A 15491-nucleotide genomic window follows, 5' to 3' on the forward strand; every position below is an offset into this window, starting at 1 on the left:
CTGAATGATCTTACATTGATGCAATTGGTGAGTTAAAGTCCCCTAATATTGTTGTATTATTGTCACTTTCTCCCTTTATCTCTCTTAATATTTCCATCTAAGAAGGATATTAAGATTCAGAAAGTGATAGTGGTAGAAGACATTCAAAGAAGTCTTGACATGTCTATAATTGGAGTCCTTAGATGTAAACAAAAACAATGTAATAGAATGTCTATTTAAAACTATAATCCAAGAGAATAGTCCAGAATTAATAGTCCTGAATCTACTTATCCAAATCTACAGGATTTGGGATAAGTGAAATTCTTAATTCTGAGACACAACTTATACTATTAAACTTTAAACATAAAGTATTTTTTTTAACACTGTGGGCTATCATACAAAAAGACATAGCCACTTACAAGGGAAAGACAATTACGTTGGTCTCAGAAACATACAGGACAGCAGTGAAGCAACATTTCAAAGAAATTCAGAGAAAAGCAGTAAAAAGCAGCAGATAAGGGTTTAAAGGGATAATGGCAATGGCAAAATAGTGACAGTCAGGCTGCTTTTAAAGTAACAAGAATATAGAAAAACATGTTAAAATATAAGAATTCAGAGAATACTGTATTCACAAGCCCTTCCTAAGGAATATACCAGAGGAGAAGTTTCATCCAGCCCAAATGATGACTATGGGATATTGGTGAAGGGGCTGGTGATGAACACTGAATATATTAATTGCAAATTTGAAACAAAGGTGAGGAAAGAGTGGAAAAATAGTTTATAAATATTATATGATCTGACAAAGTAAAAGTATGATTAAACAATTAAGAAGAAAATAGAATAAATTGATTAATTGTCACATAGATGATAGGGTATCATTTAAAGGTAACAAAACAAATTATATATGCCTAAGTAAGGCAAAGGGGCATAAAGGAACTCTAAAATGTGTTCTTTATAGACTACTAAAGGTATTAGTATAAAGACCATTAGTAGTTAACACTGCTGTATAGTATACTTGAAAGTTGTTGAGAGTAGATCAAGAGTTCTCATCACAAGAAAAAAATTTTTTTCTATATTTTTGTAGCTATATGAGTTGATGCATATTCACCAAACATTGTGGTAAACATCTAACAATATGAAACTTAGTGCTGTGTCAATTATCTCAATAAAACTGCAAGAAAAAAAAGACCACTGAGAAAAATATACAAATTTTCCTAAATCCCAAAGAAAATAAAAGGAAAAAATAACAGATCACATTAAGAAGTATAGTAAATACAGCATAATGCACATAGTAAGTATAATGAAATTATAACATAATCATTATGCAGACATAAGACCAATCCTATCAGTCAATAATAAAAATATTTCAGATTGCTTTAGAAAGGAAAGACCAATTCTATGCTTGATAGAAGAGAAAAAACTACAACAAAGTGATTCAAAAAGCTTAAAGCTACACAACAGCAGGATGGGCATTGTTTCTGCAAACAATACAAATAATCAGAAAGGAGGAATGTAACCCTGGTAAAGACAAGGCAGAATTCAAGCTAAAAATTATTAAAGGAGACAAAAATGGCATTTTATAATGCTAAAGCCACAATTCAAAATGAAGTTATAACAGTTGCAAATAACTATGCAACAAACAACATAAAATCCGTCATGAAACGGAAGATGGAAGGAGAAGTAGATAGAAATGCATTAAGAGGGACACTAACAAATCACACTCTGTCTAAAGTATGTCAAACAAACCAGAAATTAAGTATACAGATGATCTCAAAAAGATAGTCAGTGAAATGGGTCTAATGAATGGACACTGAGTTTCACATCTCAAAATAGAGATTCACCTTCTCATATGCACAGGGAACACTCCTGAAAACTGATAGTTTTAAGTTATAGTTCAAAGACTAAAATTATAGCTATAATAGTTAGTTATAGTAGTTATAATAGTTATAATAGTTCAAAGACTAAAATTCAATAAATCCCATGAAGAAGAAATTATACAAATAATATTCTCTGAGGCAGTGTAAGAAGACCAGAAATTGATAACAGAATCAAAATTAAATGCCTCTCAACCTAAAAAAAACTTTTTTTTAACTTTTAAATAACTCTTGGAAAAACAAACATAAAACCAAACTTGCAAAAATTCTAAAAAATAATATTAATGGAAACATTACACATTAAAATCAAGGGGGTATAACTGGAGTAATGATCAGAAAAAAATTTATAATTTAAATACTAAGAGCAAAAAATAGTGAAAGAATGATAATAAATAAATTTAATTCCCAATTATGAAATATAGAAAAAATATAAGAAAAAAGATAGAAAGAATATAGATTAACAAGTTTAAAAAACTGGAAATATCAATGAAGTTAATAATTAAATTACAATGTTTGATCTTTAAATAAAAACCAACATAGTAGAGAAACCAAAAGCTTAAATAATCACACAAAAAAGAGTAGAAAGGGAAAGTATAAATATTCAAAGAAACAACATAATAATCATTGAAACAGAAAACTTTTTAAAAAATCATGAGAGGAATTTGCATAATTTGAGAAATCACTTGAAAAATCTGGATGGAATGGCTAATTTTCTAAGAATATGAAGTTTATTATCATTGCTTAAGCCAAGAAATTTTCGTGTAAGGAATAAGAGGAAGTTATCAAGGAAAAAACTCAACAAAAATGCACCAGGCCCAGATGAAGGAAAAACCCTGTAGTGTTTGATTTCAACTGTAACTACCAATAATAAGTCATTATTACAAAATATATAATATCAGGAATGAAAGATAGGACATTACAAATCCTACATCAAAAGGACAAGAATAATGCAACGTTATAAACAAAATATGGCAACAAATTTGAAAATTGAATGAAATGGACTATATCCTTGAAAGGTACAAATTACCAAAACTTAATTGAGAAGAAAGAGAAACTCTAAATAGACCAATATTTAGCAATGGAATTGAATTAGTAATTAAAATCTTCCTCACACCCACAAAGCCCAGGTCCAAATGGCTTCACTAATGAATTGTACCGTATAAGGAAGAAATGATACCAATTCTATAAAAATTCTTTCAGAAAATAGAAGACAGTATTATTTTGATATCAAAGCCGTACAAAAATATCACAAGAAAACTACTGACCATATATCTCATGAACATAGAAACAAAAGTCTTTTAAAAAAAATTTCCAAATTGAATCCAACAATATGTAAGATTAATAATATAAGATGAACAATTGGGGTTTATCCCAATAATGCAAGTTTGACATAACATACAAAAATCAATGTTATACATCATATTAAGGAAATAAGGGAGGAAAACAATATAATCAACTCAATAAATGTAAACAAGGTTTTTGATGAATTTCAACACCTAGTCATAATTAAAAAGAAAAAAACGCTCAAGAGAGTAGTAATAAAAAGGAATTTCCTCAACTTGATGTAGGGTTTCTATGTAAAACCAGCAAGTAACACTGCTGAAAGACTGAATGTTCTCCACCTTGTCAGAAACCAAGGCAAGAAAGTACATTCTCACCACTTCTACTCAATATTGTATTGGAGGGCTAGGTCCGTGTAATAAAACTATTAAAATAAAGTCATATCAATATAAATTGGTATAGTAGAAGAAAACTGTCTTGACTTGCAAACAGTATGATCATCTATGCAGAAAAGCCTAAGGAATTTATAAAGAAAGTTGCAGGAACTGATAAACAGATTTAGCAACATTGCAGGATATATGATCAATATGCCAAAACAAATTGTATTTTCATATGCTAGCAACAAACAAAAATAAATTAAAAATAAGCTATTCGTAAGAGTATAAAAAATAAAATACTTGGGTATTAATTTAACAAAAGACATACAAGACATGTACACCGAAAACCACATAACATTGCTGAGGTAAAAGAAAACCAACATAAGTGGAATGATATGCTGTGTTGATACTTCCCCATCTTGAATAGGGGCTGGATTTGTGGACTCGATTCCAAATGGAATGTGGAAAGGAAAAAGCAGTAACTTCACAGTGGAGAAACCTGACAAATATATTTGGCCCTTGAACAACACAGGTTTGAACTACAGGGGTCCACTTATATGCGTTTTTTCCCCAACAATAAATAGTATAGTACCGCGTGATCCCTGGTTGGTTGAATCCATGGATTCGGATCCATGGATACAGAGGAACCACATATACAGAGGGTCAACTTTAAATTATACTAGGATTTTCAACTGTGGGGAGGGTCAGTGGCCCTGACCCCTACGTTGTTCATGGGTAAACTGAACATAGATAATACCATAGCCAAGGGACCAAGGTTAACATACCAATGATCAGATATGTGGATAGTATTTACTCTCTAATATGATGAGAAGGGCACTGACCTTTGTGTTATCCTTCTCTGCCACTCCCAAAATAATTCCAGTCTAATCAGACAAACCCAAATTGAGTGACATTCTACAGAAAACCTAACACCCTGCAAAACTATCAAAGTCATAAAAAGTAAGAAAAGACTGATCATCACGGATTAGAGGAGACTAAGGAAGCACGACAAAAAAAAAAATGCGATGTGGTGTATCCTGGATTGGATCCTGGAACTGCAAAAGGGCATTAGAGGCAAAACTGGTGAAATCCAAATAAAGTATGGAGTTCCATTTACAGAAATTTGACAATATTGATTTCTTACTTTTGACAAATGCATCATAGTAATATAAGATGTTAACATCAGGAGAAACTGGGTAAGGTGTATAAGGAAACGTCTCTGTACTATTTATCTACAACTTTTCAGTAAATCTAAAAGTATTCCACACTAAAAAGTTTCTTTAACAAGTTTCAGAAGGCGTTTTTGGTAAGAAACTTTCAAGCTGATACTAAAGCTTATATGAAATTTATATCGACCTAGACTATTACAATTTTAAAAAGTAAAACAAATTTAGATGCTTATACTAACTGATTCCCAGATTTAATTTAAAGTTATGATAATCAAGACAGTGTGTTGTTGACAAAATGATAGAGGTATAGATGAGTAGAACAAAATCAAGAGTCCAAAAATAGGTTCACACGTATATTGATTAATTGATACCTGGCAAAAAGGTTCACGTAATTCAATGGGAAATGATAGTCTCTTCAATAATTTGTGCTGGAAAAACCAGGTCTCCAAAAGGGGAAAAAAAAGAACCTTAACTTTTACCTCACACCACACATAGAAATTAAAATCATCAAAATGGATCATAGAGCTAAATTTGTAAGCTAAGATGATACAGTTTTAGAAAATATGATGTTCTATATGTGTGTTTAGAAAATTTGAAAATATTTTCTTTTAGAAGAAAAGATACGAGAAAATCTCTGCCCCTAAGTTAGGTAAATATTAAATAGAACACAAAAGGCATGAACCAAAAAATATTTTAAGAAGTTAGACTTCATCCAGAGTAAAAACTTCTTCCCATCAAAAGACACCATTAAGAAAGAAAGGCAATCCAAAGGTCAGGAGATAATATTCACAAATACATATCTGATAAAGGACCAATATCCAGAATATACAAAGAACTCTTACAATTCATCAATAAGAAGACAGACCACCCAAAGTTTTTTAAAATGGTCAAGTGTTTTGAATAGATAATTCACAAAAGAAGATATACAAATGGCCAACAAGCCCATAAAAAGATGTCAACACTGTCAGTCTTCAGAAAAATGCAAACTGAAACCACATGAGATGCCATTATGTACCAACTAAAATAGCTAAAATACAAAATATTAAGTGTTGGCAGGCTGTGGTAAAACTGGAATTCTCTTGAATTGCTGATGGCAATAGAGAAGAATGAAACCACTTTGGAAAATAGGAAATTTCTTAGGAAGTTAAATACGCATACACTAACCATACAATCCAGCAATTCTACTAGGTATCAACCCAAGAGAAATGAAAACTTGTTCAACTCAGATGTGCGTAAGAATATTCATATCAACATTATTCATAAATGCCAAATATAGGAATTCAAATGTTCATCAGCTGATAGATGAAGAAACCAACTGTCATATATCCATACAACTAAATACAGTATGATTATATTTAATTGACATTGTGAGAATGGTAAAACTATACTGACAGAAAGCAGAGTCCCCAAAATTGCATGAGACAATTCCTTTGAATGAATGAATCAATTAATCAATCCCCATCCCTCCCTGTCCCTCACCCTTTCCCTCACCAACACCCCCTTACCCCTCTATATATAAAAAATATATATATATACACACATGAAAATATAAATATTTATTTTGATATATATGGTATATAAATATACATTTATATATTGACAAATACATTATAAATAATGTAAATACACACACACATCCTATTAGTTTTGTTTCTCTGGAGCAACCCTGACAAATACACAACCAAATGCAGTGCACAAATCTTGATTGTATCAGGTGAAAAAATAGCTATTTAGAACAATTTTTAAACAATTAGAAAAATTTGAATATGGGTTTATATTAGAAAATAGTGTTGTATTGATATTAAATCTCTTGGGCATCATGATGGAATTAAAGTATTCTTAGGAGATATATGCTAAAGTGTTTAGGAGAGAAATGCACGGTGTCTCATTTACTTTCCAGTGGCTCAACAAAAAAATTAGAGAAATAAATGTTCATATATTTATGAGGTTCAATTTTCTGTAGGACTGAAAAATTCCAAAAGAAAAATCTGGGTGGGAGGAAGAAAATAGATTTTAATACGGTCAGAGAAAATTAGGTATCATTCATTATCCAAAGATTCCAAAAAGGAAATATAAACTGTGGACTATCCAGATAAGAATATTATTCAGTACTAAGAAGAAATGAGCTATCAAGTCATGAAAAGACATGGAGAAGGCATCCCTGGTGGCACAGTGGTTAAGAATCTGCCTGCCAACACAGGGGACACGGGTTCAAGCCCTGATCTGGGAAGATCCCACATGCAGCAGAGCAACTAAGCCCGTGTGCCACAACTGCTGAGCCTGCGCTCTAGAGCCCACGAGCCACAACTACTGAGCCCACGTGCCACAACTACTGAAGCCTGCACACCTAGAGCCCATGCTCCACGACAAGAGAAGCTACCGCATTGAGAAGCCAGTGCACCGCAACGAAGAGTAGCCTCCACTCGACGCAACTAGAGAGAGCCCACACACAGCAACAAAGACCCAACGCAGCCAAAAATAAATAAATAAATAAATTTATTTTTTTTAATATAATAATAATAATAAGAGGGAGGAAGGAAATTTTTGGAGGTGACAGATATGTTTATGGCATTGATTGCAGTAATGGCTCACTGCATATACTTACATACAAACTAACCAAAATTCCTACATTAAATATGTACAGGTTTTTGTACGTCAATCATACCTCAATAAAGTGTTTTTTTAAAAAAAGCTCAAAAAGGCACCTTAAGTCTATGTTCAAATCAAAAAATAGGCAGTAAACGAATTCCTTATTGAACACTTATTCCTTTATCTTATTCTGTCTCTACCATACCATTCTAAGTAGGTAACATTTACTCCATTTTTGAAATGGAGAAAACTGAAGGTCAAAGAATTTGACATACGACATACAGCTAGTTAGAAAAAGTCATTGAGAGGTGGAACTCCAACTCGCTTCTATTCTCTAAACTCTACCACCCCAAAAAATGTATAATCTCATTTCTTGGGGCACAGGGCCTTTTGACAACAGAAGACAAAGAAAAATTAAATTAGATGAATCCCTAATCTGCAGGTAAGGAGAAGAATCTGTGTTCTCTAACATAGAGAAACTATATTATAAGCTCCATGAGAGTTTGCTTTCTTCTATATGTCCAGCACCTAATAAATATCAATAAATATCTGTTTAATCAACAAACAAATGGGAAATAAAATACAAAACCAGTGAAACATAATTAACAACAACACATGACTAAGCTCTTGAAAATGGGCCCCCATATTTTACATTCAGGAAGTACTATCTATAATCTTTAAGGAATCATTGATATTTGGAGAACTTTCATAACCTTTAAGTGAAAAAATGGACAATGTTTCCAAAGAAAGGGAAAACATCTATAGACCAAGAAAATTTGGACTGAATTTCTTAGCAAGTTTGGCCTTCAAAGTGCTGACCATTAGGAAAAATGATGACATCTCTAAATCCAATGCTTGATCAAGTGGTCTCGGTGGTTGATGGATTTACACAAATTCTCTCCTTAGGGATCAAAAAAAAACAAAAACAAAACAACGTACAATAGGACAATGATGTGGATTGTTGGCTCATTCTAGATACACTGACTTGAATACATATACCTACCTGATGTCTTTTTATTTAATAAGCCACACTATAGAAAGCCTGTTTCTATTTGATAATTGACCCAAAAAAGTTTCTTTATGTAAGAATAAGATGATGTTAACCCACCATTGTAAGGGCATGTGCCTTTGAGTTTTTTCAGGACTGGTGAGTAATTGGCACTTTTGCTGTTCTTCTTGCTCTAATTCTCCCATATTCACACCACACAAGTTGTCAGGGTTAAAGTTGAAATTGTTAGGGTTAAGGGTTCTGTCCCTACTCTCTGAAAAAGAATGTAATCCCTTGGGAGACACAGCTAAGTACTTCTGCCTCTAATCCACCAAACAAACCCATCTGAATGGCTCATCAAAGAAGCTCAACCTTCTAATATCCTGGGATTTTATTTCCAACACAGAAGAATTCATGATAGACTCAAAATAAATTTAGAATCATTTTAAAATTACACTAAAACAACTTTTAGTTCATTCATTTTATACCAATGTCATACATTAAAAAAGTCTAATATCTGTACATTTTTCTCATATTCACTCACAAGTTACAGAAATCTTTTTTTTTTTTGTAAATACCTTGTAACCAGGGCTACCCATTAATCCATCCTTTCCATGTCTTCCTGGTTCTCCCTGAAAAAATAAATACAAGTATTTTAATATATTTTTTGCACTAATTTTTCTTTTTAAAAGAAGATAGTAGAGGTTACATTTTATTTAAAGTAAAATACTTAAGAACTTTTTCTGTCAAACTCACAGCACGTCCAGGAAGGCCAGGAAAACCAGCATTCCCCTTTTCACCTTTTGCACCCTGTATTAAAAATAAAAATTTTAACCCTGGAGTTAAAATTCCAACTCGAACTTAAATAGGAAAGTAAGCTAACTTCCTTATGGAGTGACAGAATTCATAGAACCACAGCTTGCGTTGACCCTGCAGCTTTCAGCAAAGCATTATTTTACCAGGACACAACATGACATTGAGGATAAGATGGATGCAGAATTACAAGCATCTAAACACAGAAACCACTACTTGGCAAAAGTAAAAAGCAATGAGCATCTTAAATATAAAGAGATTAAACATTTCCTTCAATGTGAAAAAATAGGATTCTCAATGGACACTGTTAAACAGCTATCACTTCCAAGGAATCTCTCTGTAAATATTTTTAAAGTTCAGAAGGCTCAATAACACAAAGTATTCTTATAGAATACTATGCATAACAGTCAACAGTTATTTTTCCATTAGTCTGGATAAATCCCCTGAGAAAGGTGAACAAAGCTAATTGCTACAACAGTGGGCTGGGACTGAAATTCAAATTTTCTATTTCCATTGTATTGAAAGTTCAATATGGATACTTTGTTTTGGGATCTATACTTCCCTTTTTGCCATAAAATCCAGGTGATCCTTTATCTCCCTTGGGACCCATTTCACCCTAAAAGATAAAAATATAAATCCTGAATTTTAGAGAAATTAATATTTTAATTTCTCTAAAATTAATATTTTGCTTATATATTAAACAAAAAACAATTCCAATTATAAACAACAGAGTTTAATATGCCCACATCAAAATAAAATAGAAATAAATTATTTAAAGTTTGTTTTAAAAAATCCTATTTCCCAGGCTTTATAACCAAAAGCAAGGAAAAATCAGGGCATTTGTTACTATAACAGGGCCTTAGAGTAAAAGGTTTATAGTTAAGAGAATTTCTATATAATGAAAACTACTCATCAATTTTTAAATACTATAAGATTTATGGCTGAAAATTTTAAAGGAAATTTACAAAAGCTTTATGTAAACTATGATTATTAATCTTAACCCAGTCATTTACTTTAATATACTTTAATTTATATATCAACACTTATTTATAACCCATTTATAACATAAAGTACTTTCAATTTGAAATAAAATATGGCATTGCTTAATTTTAAGAAGAACAGATTTCTTCAACCTTTGATCCTGGCATTCCATGAAGCCCAGGAAAACCAGGAAGTCCACGGTCACCCTGAAAATAAAACAAATTAATTAAAGAAAACACATTTCAGTCTAAAAAAAATCAACATATATTCTTCCATCTCATTCTTGTCAAAATTCATTGGAAATAAATCTGCAAACTGTTCAGTGCACATCTACATTAAAACCCTATCCCTATGGAAGACCAATCCTCATTTATCAGGGTTTCATTTATAATCAGAGAAGGAAAGTATTTGGGGCCAGGGGAATCTCATCAGCAATGCTGACTCCACCCTTAGAGAGTAGCCACCTATTCTAAAAATATTTAGGCTCTTACAGTGGCAAGGCCTAGGAGTTAACAGAAATGATCAAGTGCCAAGACTCTGTGGAGAGAGCCATCCTCTGAGGTCCCAGCTCAGTGAGGACAAACCCTGAGCTGAAGGCCTCAAAATACTCTAGGATTCTGTGGAATTTTCTTCCAATTGCTGATTTAGGAAATTGTTCATAGTAGGTATCTATCCAGATGAGTAATGAAGAGGAAAGGCCATCTCTCCAAAGGAAGAGAGACGGAGAAAATCACAACACCTTGATATTTAGTGGACATCGTTTTAAGACTTATTTCTGTGGGACATACTGGGTGCTATTGCCTTAGATTCAAAAATCTTAATTGTCAAGACACAGTTAAGAGAAGCCCAATGGCTGGCACAGCAAGATTTGGGTCAGTTCACTTTTATTTAGGCAAATTAAGACATTACCTACAAACAATTCATGATCTTCTTAGCTTGTCTGGTAGGGAGAGAAGAGGATGTGACCAGTTATTTATGATGGATGTAATTCTTAGAAATCTTAATTTAATGAGGGTTATTTATCCACATGTTTTAAAGAGTGACACAGTTATTCAAGGTATAGAACCCTTCAAAGGCAACATTACTACTCCATTTTCAGTTTCCAGCACTATCCAATAAATTAATGGTGAAAGAACCACCTGCGCTAACTCAGGCTGAATTGAGATGAGCAGTTGAAGGCCAGGTAGACTAAGATACACCTTGATAAGATGGAACTTAGCTGGGCAGTGAGTACTTAATAAAAGTACAGAAGAAAGGGGCAAAGCAGGATTCCCTTTAAGGATGAACCAAGTCCCAGCTGAGACTTCCCTTCTCTGGCTACAGTTTATAGAAGACACCATCTTCAAACTTTATTTTCCTGGAGATAAGATAAACTCATCTCAGATGAACTGAAAAGACCAGGAGCATTAACCCACATTGGAAACAAAAAAATATATAATCTGGACAAAGCTACCCACATAGTCATAAGCAAGATTTTTAAGTAAAATAAAAGGCACAGCATCCATGTTAACATACAGCAATGAAACGGGGGAGGGGCAGAGGAATTTAGCAAAATGCTTGGGGAATACTAAGGCAATACCTACAAAATACAAAACACGAGAAAGTGTGACCCAAACACAATATACTCAGTCAAGTTGTGTCCAAGGTTTAAAAGTAATGGGTAGCAAATAAGTGGTAAATTTTAGCCAACATCTATCTACAATAGGCACGTAACATGAAAGACAAAAAATGCTCTTGTGTTGGCCATTGAGCCATTGGATCATCAGTTACTGCAGTAAAACTTAGCCTAAGTTAATTAATATAAAAATTGGTATACTAGGAAAAAAGAGGCTGCCAAACAATAACATTAAAAAATACATTTGGCAATGGCTTTGGGACTAGGTAGTGGGCAGTGAAAAATAATTTTTGGAGGTTGGAAATACAATGATTCATGGAATGCAGTGGTGAACAATTGATTTTAAAAAACTTTGCTTTTAATAAACTGCAAAGGCAAATAATACATCCAATAAACATAGCTAAAGAACTGAGAAAAAAAGAATGTTGGTATCATGAATCAATTAGTGTTGGCTGTATTTGACAAGGTAACTATAAAAGAGATGAGCTCAGAAAAGAATCGGCCAGTTTGCAAGTCATAGTTAGAAGGCATAGACCAAGTCCCCAAATACTGGGATTGGGAGGATACACCTTTTTTTTCTCATCTCTGACAGGTAAATAATGAAACTGGAGAAGGCCTTTAAAAGAAGTTCAGTCAAAGGACCAGTCAAGAGTGTGGCCATAAACACCATTCTCAATTCTCTAAATCAGTTAAGGTGGGTCCAAAACATTCTCTCAAGATGGCCATAGTGGCTCAAGAAAAAGAAATTATTAATTATTAATCACTAATTAATTAATGTAGAAAGGGCCATGACTAAAACAGGACTGTGGATGATGTTACTGGCTGGAATCAAAAGTCAAAGATACAAAATTACAAATATGTATTTTGCTGTTGAGAGAATTATTCTTCCAAAAGAGCCACAAACCTGGACTAAAAGAGATTGTGACTGTTTGAAATTTAAAAACAATGTTGCCCAGTATTACCACTATTTTTAATGTTTTTCTAGCCAGTTTTGACTAGCCTATGAGTTTAGACAAAATATAAAAATAAGAGAGGTAAAGCCTAGAAGGAAGAAAACAAATTATCTTTATTTATGATCACATGTCTAATATGCCAACATACCTAATACCCTGAAATAATTAGTATGAGATATCAGTTAATTGCTGTCTTAAAAATTAATATACAAAATAGTTTTTATATGTATAAACAATAAGCAATATAAAAATAGATTAAAGTAAAAGTTACACTTATAACAGGACCAAAAGAGATAAAAATTCCTACATATAAACTTAGGTAATGTTGAGAACCAATAAAAAATAAAATTTTAATATTATTCCATTGAGTTTTAAGTTTGAAATAAAAAGAAAGATAAATCATAATCTTGAATAGGAAAATTCAGTATTGAAATTGTCAGTGCTTCTAAAACTAATCCATAAATTCAAAGGAATCCTAATTAAAACATAAATAGGAATTCCCAAAAAAATTTGAAGAAAAGATACTGAGCTTTATCTGCAAAAATAGACATGTAAGAATAGCCAAGAAAATTTTGATCATAAAGAATAATAAGGAAGAACTAGGCCTGCCAGTATTAAATCATATTATGAAGTGACAATAATTAAAACTGGCAGTGGAGAAGATATAGACAGGTAAATGGAACAGAAGGGAAAGCCAAAAACAGCAGACCCAAATGAGAATGGAAATTTAGTGATAATGATGGTTTTTCAAATAAATGAGAAAAAAAGTGAAATTTCAAAAATACTGTTTAGCAACTGGCTATCCTTTTAGGAGAGGAAAGGGGAAAATATGAATACTCATCTAACTTTACTCCAAATATCAAAAATTTTAAGATTAAAATATAAAATAATAAAAATTCCAAAACTCAAAGGAGGAGTAATTATATTCAAAATGTTAGAATGTTGAACCTTTCTATACAGATACAAACATAGGAGAAAAGAAGTAACAATTAAAATTTCTGTATGTCCAAAATTCCAAAACCCAAATCAAAACACATAAGCCAGAAAAAAATATTTTCACACAATTTATGACATGCACATAAAAATCAATTTTTAAAAAGATGAACAGCCCAGTAGGAAAAAATAAAGGATATAAATAAAAAGCAAATTACAGAGAAGCAACAATATTTCCAAAAATCATATGACAGGTACTTTATACCTTATTCACTAATAAAGGATTGCAAATCAAACCAGTACCATTTTTAACATATATTGATGAAAATCAGAAATTTAATGAAATTCAGTGCTGATAAGGGTGTGAAGAAAGATATTTCACACACTTGTTGGGGGAATACACACTTTCTGGAAGGTAAATAGGCAATTTGCCTCAAAATTTAATTATGAACTTAACACTTTGATTCTCAGTTCCACTTCTGGGAAATTTTCCTTGGATATACTCAGAAAAAGTTACTAAGAAATATATACAAAGATGTTCATACAGTCTTGTTGATAATACACACACACGCACACGCGCACGCACACACGCACACACACACACACACACACACACACAGAGTACAGTAAGGAACCACAGCCTCCCTAAGTTAGAGGCTTCTTAAACTGGGTAAGAACAGCCCCTATAAGTCTGTATCTATGTTTAACCTTCGGTTTACAATTTCTTTCATGAAGCCTTTTTGAATTTTCAACTTTCCTCTCAACTCCTAGAGTTTTATTCAACTCTCATCTTTGGCACTTAACATTTACTCTCTTAAAATAGTTACTTTGTATATGTTTTGTGCTTTATTAGACACCAATCTCTTTGAAAAAAATCCGTTCTTGATGCATTCTTATTTTGTCTTAGTAGACATGATTATTATTTATCAATATTCAATTCTCTCTACTTCTAAGCATATGGGGAGGCGGAGGGAATCATGCTTCCCTGACTCCTGAAGTTGGTGTGGTTTACAAAATTTGCTCTAGCTAATTAAAGATGAATGGAAGTGGTTTATGAGCCACTCTTTGATTCTCTAGGGACCTGCTACTGTAATTAGTTAAAATCTAGAGGGTGAAACTTTTGTTAGCCTGAGTCTGCTAATAAGTGTGCAGTTTGATGAGCAATAAACCTTTTTTGTTTTAAGGCATTGGCATTTGGCATTTGTGTGTTATTGCAACATAACCTACTCTATCCTAGCTGATGTCTCGCTTGTGATTAATGATAATTTACTGAATATGCAAATACTTTCATTTTCTAAAATATAGTACACACTCTTGAGTCCTCCAAGAAAATTCCAATAAAAAAATTATTTTGAGGAGTCACACTCTTGATTCCCACTGAGTTTACAAGAAATTAGAATAAAAGAGAATCCAAGATTTGCAGTAAGTTGGTTCCATTTTCCCCAGGTTGCCTCGAAGCTTCCTGACTGATAACAAGCCTTTGATGAGCCTGCCAATCTCACAGGTTGATCTAGAGTCTCAGTCTCCAAAGTTACATCAAGATTATTTATTTGAGTAGCAAGAGAATATGAAAACTACTATTTAAAAAATCTCATTCTTTCAAAATTTCTCAGTGTGTCTGTGTTTTCAATGCACATAATCCTTTATTCAGTAGCACAGCATATAATTCATACATATATATGGGACTACATGCCCCAAAGACTTTCACTGCAAAGATTTTGCAGTTTAAAAGTTTGATGATCTACAATCTACAGGGAACTATCCCTCCTCCCTTGAGAGAGTTTTTTTTTTTCTTTCTTAAAGGCTTTATTTTTGAGACACGGAGGAAACATCTCACAGGTACACATGCAAAAGTAAGACTATGAATCCGCTATCACGGCACAATCAGTTCAAACCATCACTCATCTAGCCAACCTCCTCCTCCCTCCCCTCCTCCCCC

General features: G+C 32.7%; 1 protein-coding gene across 1 annotated transcript in view; it reads right to left on the reverse strand.

The window, feature by feature from the left end:
* The window catches only part of COL21A1 (collagen type XXI alpha 1 chain), a 122524-nt gene that overhangs the window by 52374 nt on the left and 54659 nt on the right, over positions 1-15491 (reverse strand). The window contains exons 12-15 of the mRNA XM_024754688.1: positions 10204-10257; positions 9633-9686; positions 9014-9067; positions 8836-8889 (exon numbers count right to left, since the gene is read on the reverse strand). Coding sequence (XP_024610456.1) covers positions 8836-8889; positions 9014-9067; positions 9633-9686; positions 10204-10257 — 216 coding nt within the window. The remainder of the gene's footprint in view (positions 1-8835; positions 8890-9013; positions 9068-9632; positions 9687-10203; positions 10258-15491) is intronic.

The sequence above is a fragment of the Neophocaena asiaeorientalis genome, unplaced genomic scaffold (genome assembly GCF_003031525.2).
Source record: "Neophocaena asiaeorientalis asiaeorientalis breed wild unplaced genomic scaffold, Neophocaena_asiaeorientalis_V1.1 scaffold319, whole genome shotgun sequence".
Lineage (NCBI taxonomy): Eukaryota > Metazoa > Chordata > Mammalia > Artiodactyla > Phocoenidae > Neophocaena > Neophocaena asiaeorientalis.